At 43.4% G+C, this 12,536-nt stretch overlaps 1 protein-coding gene across 3 annotated transcripts in view; it reads left to right on the top strand.

Annotated features, from left to right (window-relative positions):
- Positions 1–12,536, top strand: part of TXNDC16 (thioredoxin domain containing 16) — a 108,420-nt gene that overhangs the window by 77,758 nt on the left and 18,126 nt on the right. For all 3 annotated transcript variants that reach the window (XM_040333837.1, XM_040333836.1, XM_040333835.1), the window contains one exon: positions 1,852–1,936. In XM_040333837.1, coding sequence (XP_040189771.1) covers positions 1,852–1,936 — 85 coding nt within the window. The remainder of the gene's footprint in view (positions 1–1,851; positions 1,937–12,536) is intronic.

Genomic DNA, 12,536 nt, shown 5'->3' with positions numbered 1-12,536 from the left:
GCTTGTGTCTGTGTCTAATAGAGAGTCTGGCAGAGTTTGAGTTATATGGGTTAACAAACCCTTTAAAGGGGTTGTAAGGGTAAAAAAAAAAAAGAAAAAATCCTAAATAGCTTCCTTTACCTTAGTGCAGTCCTCCTTCACTTACCTCATCCTTCCATTTTGCTTTTAAATGTCCTTATTTCTTCTGAGAAATCCTCACTTCCTGTTCTTCTGTCTAACTCCACACATTAATAAGAGGCTTTCTTCCTGTAGGACATTTAAAAGAAAAATGGAAGGATGAGGTAAGTGAAGGAGGACTGCACTAAGGTAAAGGAAGCTATTTAGGATTTTTTCTTTTTTTTTTTTACCCTTACAACCCCTATAAGTGATCACCGCCCTATTGAAAGCTTGCACGTAAAAAAGGGATACTACAGTTAAAGGGTCACTAAAGGAATTTTTTTTTTTAGCTAAATAGCTTCCTTTACCTTACTGCAGTACTGGTTTCATGTCCTTATTGTTTGTTTTTGCTTTGAAGTAGCTGTAATTCTGCTGTGATCTCCACACTTCCTGGTTGCCTGTTTCCTTATAACCATGGTACTGGGAGATTTTCACGGTGGTCTAAGCTGTCATTACTGTGTGTCTAAAACTCCTCAGAACCAATCAGATTCATTTTAAAAACAAAACACTGCCCTGGATTTGTTTGTTTTTGTTCTGTGAGTCTTCCCGACTCACCTCTCACCCGGAACTTCATGTATGTACCTTTTAAAACCGAAAGTGAACTAGAGGCACATTATATGATAGATTAAATTCAATTTTTAATCATTTTTAAAAGGAATCAGTTAACTTTTATGTCTCTATACCCAATAAACAGTCATTTCAGCAAAAATTTTTTTTTCCTTTAGTGACCCTTTAAACCAAAAAGTAAATAACGTTAAAGTTATCTGGAAATAAAGCTATACTAGAGCACCAATTACAAGGAGGAACACCAATAAGAATACTGATGTTGATACTGCAGCTACAATTTAAAGTATCAGGAAATTAGAAATAGTCACATCTTCAGTCTACTCTATGCTGACACTTTTTTTTTTCATTTGAATGATGCTATTAAAATCTACTTTAATGTAGTTGTGAGAATAAAACGATTTAGGCCCCTTTCACATGAGGCAGACTGCAGCTGTCCTCAGCCTCATTGGGCACCTTCAGGATAAATCGAAATGGCAATTGTGAGCAAGGCCTTTTCATCTGACATCAGTTCCCGACCATCACAAATGTTTTTCTGGCTAAATGGGAAAAATCACTTTATCTACACAGACGCACTGCAAAATCTTGTGGGCAGCCTTCCCAGAAGAGTGGAGACCATTATAATGGCAATGCTGTGGGTGAGAGGGGTCAATCCTATACTAATGCCCATGGTTTTGGAAAGGAATGCACAACAAGTAGAAGTGTGACCGTCAGGCGTGAATTCTTTTTTGGTCATTGTACATACTCTTGTTGCTTTTATTGCACATAATAGCAACAGGTATCTCTGCAGATTTTCATAACCAACAAGTAGCTACTCTGGTTGCAGTTTACTATATAAGGCCACAAATGAAAATGTTATTTCCTAGCTCTCTATATTTTCTCCTGGTCCTTTTCTGGTGTTATGTCTATGTGTGCTACAATAGACCTGAGTTCCAGTTATTCATTGCAAGCTCTAATATACAGATTATACTAAAATAAAAAAATAATATTACTAGGCACTCCAAGGAAATTACCCATTGTATGGTGTATGGTTATTCATTTTGTACATGTGTAATCTGTATTTAGAACTTAATCAAAACTTGAATAATAACTATAAGAAGTAATGATGCTAAATGTTCTCATCAATGACAGAATCCGATGGTTTTATCATTGCCGGAAAAGATCTTCGAGGTTTTGCAAGTGTGGGAATTTACACTGGAGAGAAAACATCTGTCCTGTGAGTGTGAGATCTTTTTGCCTAAAATAGTTCTGTGTATATTTATTTAAAGCAAGACCTAAAGCCAAAAATAGTCTTCTGATTTCCCCTTGATGTTACCATTACAGGAATGACCCCCAAACTGCCTCAAATACTTACCTCATTCCTAGGGTGGGGTCCCAACAGCCATGCTTCATGTCCTCCTATGTTACCAGCAATGGAGGGCTGGATCTGTGTGTCGTAGAGGTTTGATTTGGCTCCCTCTGTCTGAAGAGCCAATTACAGCCTCCAACTTAGGCCTCGTACACACGACCGAGTTTCTCGGCAAAAACCAGCAAGAAACTTGCTGGGAGATATTTTTTTGCAGAGGAAACCGGTCGTGTGTACATTTTTCCTTGACGGGAATGGAGAAAATTGGCTTGTCGAGTTTCTCGACAGCCTAACAAGGAACTCGACGAGGAAAACGATGTGTTTCGCCCGTCGAGTTCCTCGGTCGTGTGTACGAGGCTTCACACAGATCTGCTCCTTCACCACAACCAACAGTAAGTAAGACAATGGCCCCTGAGAAGAAATTATTTGGGAAGGTCAGCTATTAGAAGTATCAGTGGATCTAGTGTGTAATTTTTATTTTAGATTTCCTGTAATGCATGCAATAGGTTGTGTTCAGCATCCCAATATTGAAGCGATAGTAAAGCCTTGTTTAAAAGAACAAAAAACAAACATGTTATACTTGCCTGCTCTCTGTAGTGGTTTTGCAAAGAGCAGCCCGGATCCTCCTCTTCTCGGGTCCCTCACCGGCGCTCCCGGCTCCTCCCTCCTGCCCCCACAGCAAGTAGCAGGCGCTCTCCCAGCCCGTGGTTCTTTGTGTCCATTCATACACAGAGCTGTGGCTTGGCCCTACTCCCTCCGCCTCCTGATTGGCTCACTGACTGTAATTGACAGCAGTGGGAGCCAATGGCTCTCAAATTTTTGCTGTCGGAAATTACGATCAAAAGCTCGAAATTCCGACCATGTGTACGCGGCATAACTCAAAACCTGTAGAATTTTTAAAATGTCGCCTACGGAGATTTTTAAGGGTAAACGTTTTCGCCATTCCACAGACTGTCGCAATTTTGAAGCGTGACATATTGGGGGTGATTTACTAAAACTGGAGAGTGCAAAGTCTGTTGCAGCTCTGCATAGAAACCAATCAGCTTCCAGGTTTTATTGTCAAAGCTTAATTGAACAAGCTGAAGTTAGAAGCCGATTGGCTACCATGCACAGCTGTACCAGATTTTGCACTCTTCCAGTTTTAGTAAATCAACCACATTGGGTGTCAATTTACTCGGCGTAAAATTATCTTTCACAATTTAAAAAGAAATTGGGCTAACTTAATGTAACAGGCGCTTCGCGCACCTGTCTCCTTACTATAGACTGGCGCTTTCAGCGCCGTAATGCGTTCCATGCTGGAACGCATACGGCGCTCGCGTAATGACATCATCGCCCGGCGCAGCGCCGTGCGTTCCAGCGTGGAGCGCAGAAGTGGGCCTTACACGGCGCCCTGTTTGAATTCTTGCAATGCACCGCACTGCCTATAAAGGCATTCAATGGAGATACAGCTAGCGTTCTATTATTGTCAGCTGTAGCCTCTCAGGCCTTGCCTGTCAGCTCAACCATGCTGCTGCTTTTGCTCCCTTTGCCGGAACACCGCTCCAGGAAACAACTACTACTTTGCTGCTAAGACTTCCTACAACAACTGCATTGCTGGGAACTACCTTCATGCCATGAACATCTTGCACCATGGACATTCCATCTCCTGCATAGATATCTACAAACGGATAAGTTGTCATTCCTTCACTTGTAGTTCTATAGGAAGGTCTAATGCTAATGTTTCATCTATAACAATTGTAGTATTACAAATACCGTGTGGATATTACTATAACTTCTGGGAGATACTAATGTGCTAAAGCTTATTGCAAACAAGTACTTTAAAGGCACAGCTACCTCTAAATCATTATAGCAATATTTACCTCATGTATGCTAATCGAATTACTACAGCTATAATTGCCTCTCATATGTGTGCATTGCTACATCTATAACTACAGCTCATGTCTGCAACTACATTTACCTGAGCTATACTGCCTCTCATATGCAATAGTATTATATGTACAATATTCACCTCAAGTATGCTACTATAATTACCTGAGCTATATTGCCTCTCATACGCAAGTACTATTACTCAACTAAAGTACCTGTCATATGCAAGTAACAGTTGTCACTACAACTTCTATTACTACGAACCCGACATAAGTACAAATCCTCATAGGCCTTGTCCTAATTTGAACATGTTCGCTCTAACTTTTCTATGCTAGGGGTTGATGCTATTTCATAGAATCTCCCCTAGTGGCCTAATACATCTCTACATGCCAAGGTGATATGATGTAGAGAACCCCTAGACTCCTGTTATGAGGAGAGACGCCTGGGGTCCCTTACTGATAATCACCTGCATGTAGTGGTGTATTGGGATATTGTCCTTGAACTCATTTTAAACGCTAAGCTCTGGTCGCATGCTGTAATGCGTCCATGCTTAGTAGCTCAACGCCTTTTTTTATGTGACACAGAGATGATGTATAGATCCCCCAAACTCCTGTTACGAGGAGTGACGCCTGGGGCCTAATACGGAGTTGTTGCATAGAGAATCGCATTGAAGTCCTTGCTAACTGCAGTTGTGGTTCACTCCGTTCACCAGTGCTGTTACACTTTACTGTTGTCTTGTTTTTTTAATTAAAAAAAAGTGCGCTTGTAAGACCGCTGCGCAAATACGGTGTGACAGAAAGTATTGTAATGACTGCCATTTTATTCTCTAGGGTGTTAGAAAAAAAAAGTATAATGTTTGGTGGTTCTAAGTAATTTTCTAGCAACAATTTTTTTTTTTTAACTTGTAAACAACATATCTGAAAAGGGGGCTCAATCCTTAAAGCGGTAGTTCCCCCTCCAAATTTTTTTTACCCTTAGATTGATGCTTATTTTGTCTAGGGAAATCGGCTAGTTGTTTTAAAATCGACGCTGTACTTACCGTTGTAGAGAGTGATCTTCTCCGCCGCTTCCGGGTATGGTCTTCGGGTATGGGCGTTCCTTCTTGATTGACAGGCTTCCGACGGTCGCATCTATCGCGTCACGAGTAGCCGAAAGAAGCCGAACGTCGGCGCGGCTCTATACGGCGCCTGCGCACCGACGTTCGGCTACTTTTGGAAAATCGTGACGCGATGGATGCGACCGTCGGAAGACTGTCAATCAAGAAGGAACGCCCAGTCCCGCAGCCCATACCCGGAAGCGGCGGAGAAGATCGCTCTCTACAACGGTAAGTACTGCGTAGATTTTAAAACAACTAGCCGATTCCCCTAGACATACTGAGCATCAATCTAAGGGTAACATTTTTTTGGAGGGGGAACTACCGCTTTAAGTAGTTAAATACTCTTTGTATCTACAGCAGCTTTCCACACTTTGTTTTCTGTCTGAAAAATGGAGAATAGCGTCTGCATGTTACAGTAGACAACAGTTTCTCTTTGTGGTTCATAAACCAGAGATAAGAAAAAGGAAGAGAAGACGAATGTGGTCACATCATATTAGGCCTCTGCTTCCTCTCACTTCTATATTTTCAAAGTCTTGACCTGAACTGTGAACTTCAGTATATCAGAATGTTTCCTAACATGGGAATTTATTTTTTTAAATAAACAAAAGCTTTTGTGTGTAAAGCTTGAGCTATTAAGCTCTGTAAACAACAAAGGGGCGAACGAGTGTATGGCAAACTTGTAAAGGAGACTAAAGCCCCGTACACAGGGGCCAAACGTCAGTAGAGCTCTGCCGGTTTAATAAAAACTGTCTAACATTCGGCCCGTGTGTATGTCGGTCTGTCCGACCGAAGCTGGCTTCTGTCAGATGTGCATGCTTGAAAGCCAGCAGCCGACTAACTCCCGATTGGTGCTCTCAGCCAATGGCAGAGAGCGCTGATCGGAGTGTTATGGGCGGGGAGACCGTCCACCTGTCAGAACATAACAGCTCAGCGGGAGAGATCGCCATTATAACTTCGGATTGGTTAGTACAGCGGATCCGACCGGAGTGGTCAGTTTTTTTTTGTAGTGTGTACCAGGCATAAGGCTCCACCTGTAGGCTAACAGCAAGAATACAAAATATGAATACGAGTGCTTTCACACTGAGGCGCTGCGCTGGCAGGGCATCAAAAAAAGTCTGTGCAAGCAGCTTCTTTGGAGCGGTGAACACACCGCTCCTAAAGTGCCCCTTCCCATTGAAATCAATGGGCGCTTTTAACCCTTTATTCGACCACTAGCAGGGGTCAAAAGTGCCCGCTAGCGCCCAAAAAACGCTGGTAAAGTGCCGCTAGCTTTACCAGAATTTTTCGGGCGCTGGCAGTGTGAAAGTGCTCTAAATCGAAATGTACACCAAATGCCTTTAGAAACTAAGATTTTAGTAGCGGTGACATCACTGTGCAAATAGTAGAGCTGTGGGAGGGACCATGCAGGCTCCACCCACTACAAGCTGCCTGCAGAAAGTTGTGGGAGGGACCGAGTAGGCTCCACCCACTACCAGCTGCCTGCAGAAAGCTGTGGGAGGGACCAATCAGGCTCAACCCACTACCAGCTGCCTGCAGAAAGCTGTGGGAGGGACCAAGCAGGCTCCACCCACTACCAGCTGCCTGCAGAAAGCTAGAGGAGGAGAGCGACTTACCTTTAACACAGGAAACTCTGCACCGAGGCAAACTTCAGGAGTTATTTCATTCTTGCTTACTGCACAGATTTGGAAGAAAGCACACCATGAGTCAAGTATGAAAACACATGATATTTCTACAGTATTTGTTTAGCCTCGATTTCAGCTACAAAGTAAAAATGTTAAATATAAAAAATGAGAAGTTCATTAAAAGATGAAATAAAAAGTAGCTTTTGTTGCAATACCAACCATTAATCCAAAGCGGTTTCCTGCCATACCTCTTTTCAGCCAGTCTTCTGGGTTAAATAGCAGGCAAAATCATTGAAACCAACTTCCGCTGAGCCCAGGTCTCCTTCACTGTCTGTGACGGACAGTGAAGGAGAAGCAGCAAAGTGATGACCTCATACCTCATCTTTCTATCACTTTGCTTTCTTCTGCTGTCAGCATGTTGCTTGTCAAGACATGAACTGATTAGCTCTTTGTACTGCTTATTTCTCTTCCAGGCTAACATACTCTGCTTGCATTTAAATACACTATATTGTCAAAGTATTGGGATGCCTGCCTTTACACGCACATGGCATTCTAATCTGAGCTTAGCTCTGAGTAAGGGGGTACGCCCCCGAAATGCGCCAGTTTCACCGTTGGTTTGCTGTGTCCGCACCTTACCACATTATGTATCTGTAAGGCTCATTGCGAGCTGTCACTCCGTGAGTATCCACTTTTGAACATTTTTGACATCCACTAAATGTCTCTTGTAATGCACTAGGTGTGCGCCCCCTCATTTTGCCTTCTTCCAACAACATGAACAGTCTTGTAGGGAAACAAGGGCCATCCCCCGGGATTCTGTGTTATCAACATTACCTGTCACAAGTGACTCATGCAGATAGCAGAGGGAAGAACGAGCAGAAAGGAACCACACTATGGGGCTGATTTACTCAAACTGGAGCTCTTAGATCAGGGATCCTCAAACTACGGCCCTCCAGCTGTTGTAGAACTACACATCCCATGAGGCATTGTAACACACTGACATGACTAGGCATGATGGGAATTGTAGTTCCTAAACAACTGGAGGGCCGTAGTTTGAAGACCCATGTCTTAGATTATGGTGCAGCTGTGCATGGGAGCCAATCAGCTTCTAACTTCTGCTTGTTCAATTAAGCTTTGACAAAAAAAAAAAAAAAAACTGGAAGCTGATTGGTTTCTCTGCACTGCTGCACCAGCTTTGCACTCTCCAGTTTTATTAAATCCCCCTCTATGTGTATTGGGCAGAGGCAAGTACACATTATAGAGAGATATGTTTGCTCATATTTTAGTTCAGAGTTCTGCAACCATTTCAAATAATACAATGCCTGGAATGCACTTTAACCACTTCAGCTCCGGAAAGTTTACAACCCCACCCCCCACCTCCCCTGCGGACCAGGTCATTTTTTGCAATACGGTACTGCATTTCTTTAACTGACAATTGCGCGGTCGTGCAACGCTGTATCCAAATAAAATGTATGCTTTTTTCCCCCACAAATAGAGCTTTCTTTTGGTGGTATTTGATCACTTCTGTGGTTTTTTAATTTTTTTGGCGCTATAAACAAAGAGAGACTGATAATTTTGAAAAAAATAAATAAAAATTTAGGCCAATATGTAAAAAAAAAATCCATTAAGCTCATTTTGATTTGTTTGCGCAAAAGTTATAGGGCTAGATTGAGGTAGGGGGACGTAGGTTTATGCAGGCGTAGCGTATCCTATTTACGCTACGCCTCCGCAACTTAGACGGGCAAGTGCATTATTCACAAAGCACTTGCTCCGTAAGTTGCGCCGGCGTAGCGTAAATCTGCCGGCGTAAGCGCGCCGAATTCAAATTGTCAGGAGGTGGGCGTGTTTTATGTAAATAAAACATGACCCCACGTAAATGACGTTTCTCACGAACGGCGCATGCGCCGTCCGTGAACGTATCCATGTGCGCATGCTCCTAATCACGTCACAAATAGTCAATCCTTTCGACGTGGACGTAATTTACGCAAAGCCCTATTCGCGAACGACTTACGCAAACAACGTCAAATTTTCAAAATTCGACACGGGAACGACGTCCATACTTAACATTGGCTATGCCTCATATAGCAGGAGTAACGTTACGCCGGAAAAAAGCTTTACGCAAACGACGTAAAAAAATCCGCCGGGCGCACGTACGTTTCTGAATCGGCGTATCCAGGTCATTTGCATATTCTACGCTGAAATCGACGGCAGCGCTACCTAGCGGCCAGCATAAATATGCACCCGCTAGGTGTAAGAGACTTACACCAGTCGGATCTTAGCCTAATTCCGACGTGAATACAGAAAGAAGATACGCCGGCACAGCTTTGAATTTACGCGGCGTATCTGTAGATACGCTGGCGTAAATTCTTGCTGAATCTAGCCCATAGTCTGTACAAACTATGGGATAGATTAATGGAATTTTTTATTTTACTAATAATGACGGCGATCAGCGATTTTTAGCGGGACTTTGTGGCGGACAAATCTGACAATAAGGGGTTGATTTACTAAAGACAAATAGATTGTTCACTTTGCAAATGCAGTTTCTTCAGAGCTTAGTAAATGAGGTAAAGCTTTACTTTGCAAAGAGTACCCAATCACATGCAAGGAAAATGTAAACTACAACAATTTTTCTAGCACATGATTGGATGATGGAAGTCAGCAGAGCTTCTACTCATTTACTAAACTTTGGAGCAACTGCTCTTGCAGAGGGCAACTGCAGTTTGCAAAGTGCACAATCTATTTGCCTTTAGTAAATCAACCCCTAAGTGACACTTTTTGGGGACAAATGACACCAATACAGTGTTTAGTGCTAAAAAAAATGCACCGTCACTGAACTAATGACACTGATTGGGAAGGAGTTAACATTAGGGGCGATCAAAAGGTTAAATGTGTTCCCTGGGAGTGCTTTCTAACAGTGTGTTTGTGGGGGTAGGGAGGTGCATTTACTGAGGGAAGGCAGGATCTTTCCTTCTCAAAGAACGGCGATTGGCCTTGTTTACACAGGCAGACCGCCGTTATGCTGATCCCTGGAACGATCAGCGCGTCCCGGTGGACTCAAAAGTGTCAGATCACTTACTAGGTACCTGATCTGGCACAGAGCGGCTGCCCTGCCGCAGTAGGTGGTCGCTAACTATTTAAAGTGATAGTTAAGATTTGTTTTTTAAATAACAAACATATCATACTTGCCTTGCCTCTGTGCAGTTTCATTTTGCACAGAGTCCTCCTCTTCTGGGGGTCCTCGGCGGCTCTCGCGGCTCCTCTCCGCATTAGATAACCCCCTCTGGGAAGCTCTCTCCCGAGGAGGTTACCTTGCGGACGCGCTCCTGAGTCATACACTCGCCGCCCATAGACGCCTGGTGTATAACTCGGCCCCACCCCCCGGCACCCACGTCATTGGATTTGATTGACAGCAGTGGGAGCCAATGGCTGCGCTGCTATCAATCTATCCAATCAAAGTTGAGACTCCGTGGAGAGAAGGACGGCGAGACCGCGCCCATGGAAATTCAGGGCTCAGGTAAGTAAAATGGGGGGGATAGGATGCATTAAGGTGAAAAAAACACAAAGGTTTACAACCCCTTTAAAGTGGAGGTTCACCCGGAAAAGTTAATTTTTAACATTAGATTGATGCTCATTTTGTCTAGGGGAATCGGGTGTTTTTTTTAAACTCTAAGCCGTACTTACCGTTTTAGAGAGCGGTCTTCTCCGCTGCTTCCGGGTATGGTCTTCGGGACTGGGCGTTCCTTAGGATAGACAGGCTTCCGACGGTCGCATCTATCGCGTCACGATTTTCTGAAAGTAGCCGAACGTCGGTGCGCAAGCACCGTATAGAGCCGCACCAACGTTCGGCTTCTTTCGGCTACTCGTGACGCGATAGATGCGCCCGTCGGAAGCCTGTCAATCAAATAGGAACGCCCAGTCCCGAAGACCATACCCGGAAGCGGTGGAGAAGATCGCTCTCTAAAACGGTAAGTACAGCTTCGTTTTTAAAAAAACTACCCGATTCCCCTTCACAAAATGAGCATTAATTTAAGGTTAAAAATTTTAACTCCCGCTTTAAGTTAGAGTTTATTTAAAAAATATTTCCCTTTTTTTTTTTATTACATCGTATTATTCAGAGGCGCATTCATTCCTAGCCACATGTTTTGCGCAGTTTTTGTTTCCTTAAGCATCGTGTCAACATGCAGGCTGATAACATCAAGGATGGACTCCTTAGAGCAATGTTGTGAGCTCCCTGGTAATGGTGCATGGCACAGAGCCTGTATTACAGATCCTGGAAGACTTAAACATTGCATAATGTATTTTTTTACTTTGAAGCTTCCCTTTTATGTTCAGGAGTCTGTTGCGGTTTTGTGGTCTGAGTGCTTCACCTAAAATAAAAGTTTCCATTCTTCCTGAAAACAGGAAATTATTGAGTTTTTAAGTAATGTCTTCTTTCATGCCTTTTGCATTTGAATAACTTGATTAAAAGGAGATCTGTCACGGGAGAAATACTGACCTGGCATGAAGCATATTGCTGACCCTTCTTCTTAAAATGCTATTTGTCTGATGGTAACAATGGACCTCTTGCTTCTGTACTTCTTTAGTCACTGTACTGGAGAAAGCATGCAGATCGAGATTTCACAAGCTGAATGTTTTGGGTCCATGACTTGGAAAATATTACAATAAGACCCCTTTCACACTGAGGAGTTTTTCAGGCGGTACAGCGCTAAAAATATCGCTGCTATACCGCCTGAAAAACTCCTGCCCAGCAACCTCAATGTGAAAGCCGGAGGGCTTTCACACTGAGGCGGTGCGCTGGCAGGAGAGAAAAAAATCTCCTGTCAGCAGCATTTTTGGAGCGGTGAGAGGAGCGGCGTGTATACTGCTCCTTCACCACTCCTTCCCATTTAAAACAATGGGAAACCGCGGCAATACCGCCCGCAATGCGCCTCTGCATTGCGGGCATGAAAAAAAACGTTGTTTTCAAAAAATGGCATTTAAAATGATCGTGTGTGGGCTTCACATAATTTTCCGGGTTCTGAAAAACGACAATTTTTTTTTTGAGCATGCTGCATTTTTTAACAACGTTTTAGGCCAGGTTCACACCTATGCGAATTGAGTGCGGTTTAAACCGCATCTAATTCGCAGGGCATTTCAAAATACATTGTTTTCAATGAGGCTGGTTCACATATGTGCGATGCATCCGCACTGCGTATTGCCTCCAAACCGCATGCGGTTTTTATGTCTTGCGGTGCGGCTCAGGTGTGAATTCAGTCCCATTATCTTCTATGGGTACGCATCTAATTCGCACATGTGTTCAGTTCTCTGCAGGAATTTCTCTCATTCAGCTCAATACAATTCTCCCCCACTCTCCTCTCACCCGGAACTTCTCCCAGGTCTCCAAATTCGCACCTGATCTGCAGCTAAACCGCAGTTGATCTGCAGAACACCCTCTAGAGAAATTTGCAACGACAACGCAGCTCAAAAAAGCAACGCACTAGTGTGATTCCGGCCTCAAACTATGTCATTTTTCGGGTTGTAAAAAATGATCGTGTGTGGGCTAAAACGATGTTAAAAAACCCGCACATGCTCAGAAGCAAGTTATGAGACGGGAGCGATCGTTCTGGTAAAACTACCGTTCATAATGATGTAAGCACATTCATCACGCTGTAACAGACAGAAAAGCGCGAATCGTCTTTTACTAACACGGAATCAGCTAAAGCAGCCCAAAGGGTGGCGCCATCCGCATGGAACTTCCCCTTTAGGGTGCCGTCGTACGTGTTGTACGTCACCGCACTTTGCTAGAGCATTTTTAAAAAATGATGGTGTGTGGGCAACGTCGTTTTAATGATGAAGTTGGAAAAACTGTTTTTTTTTATGCTGAAAAATGATCGTGTGTACGCGGCATTAT

This window comes from Rana temporaria, chromosome 13 (assembly GCF_905171775.1).
Source record: "Rana temporaria chromosome 13, aRanTem1.1, whole genome shotgun sequence".
Lineage (NCBI taxonomy): Eukaryota > Metazoa > Chordata > Amphibia > Anura > Ranidae > Rana > Rana temporaria.
The sequence above is the reverse complement of the archived record's forward strand: the minus strand, read 5'-3'. Positions and strand labels throughout refer to the sequence as shown.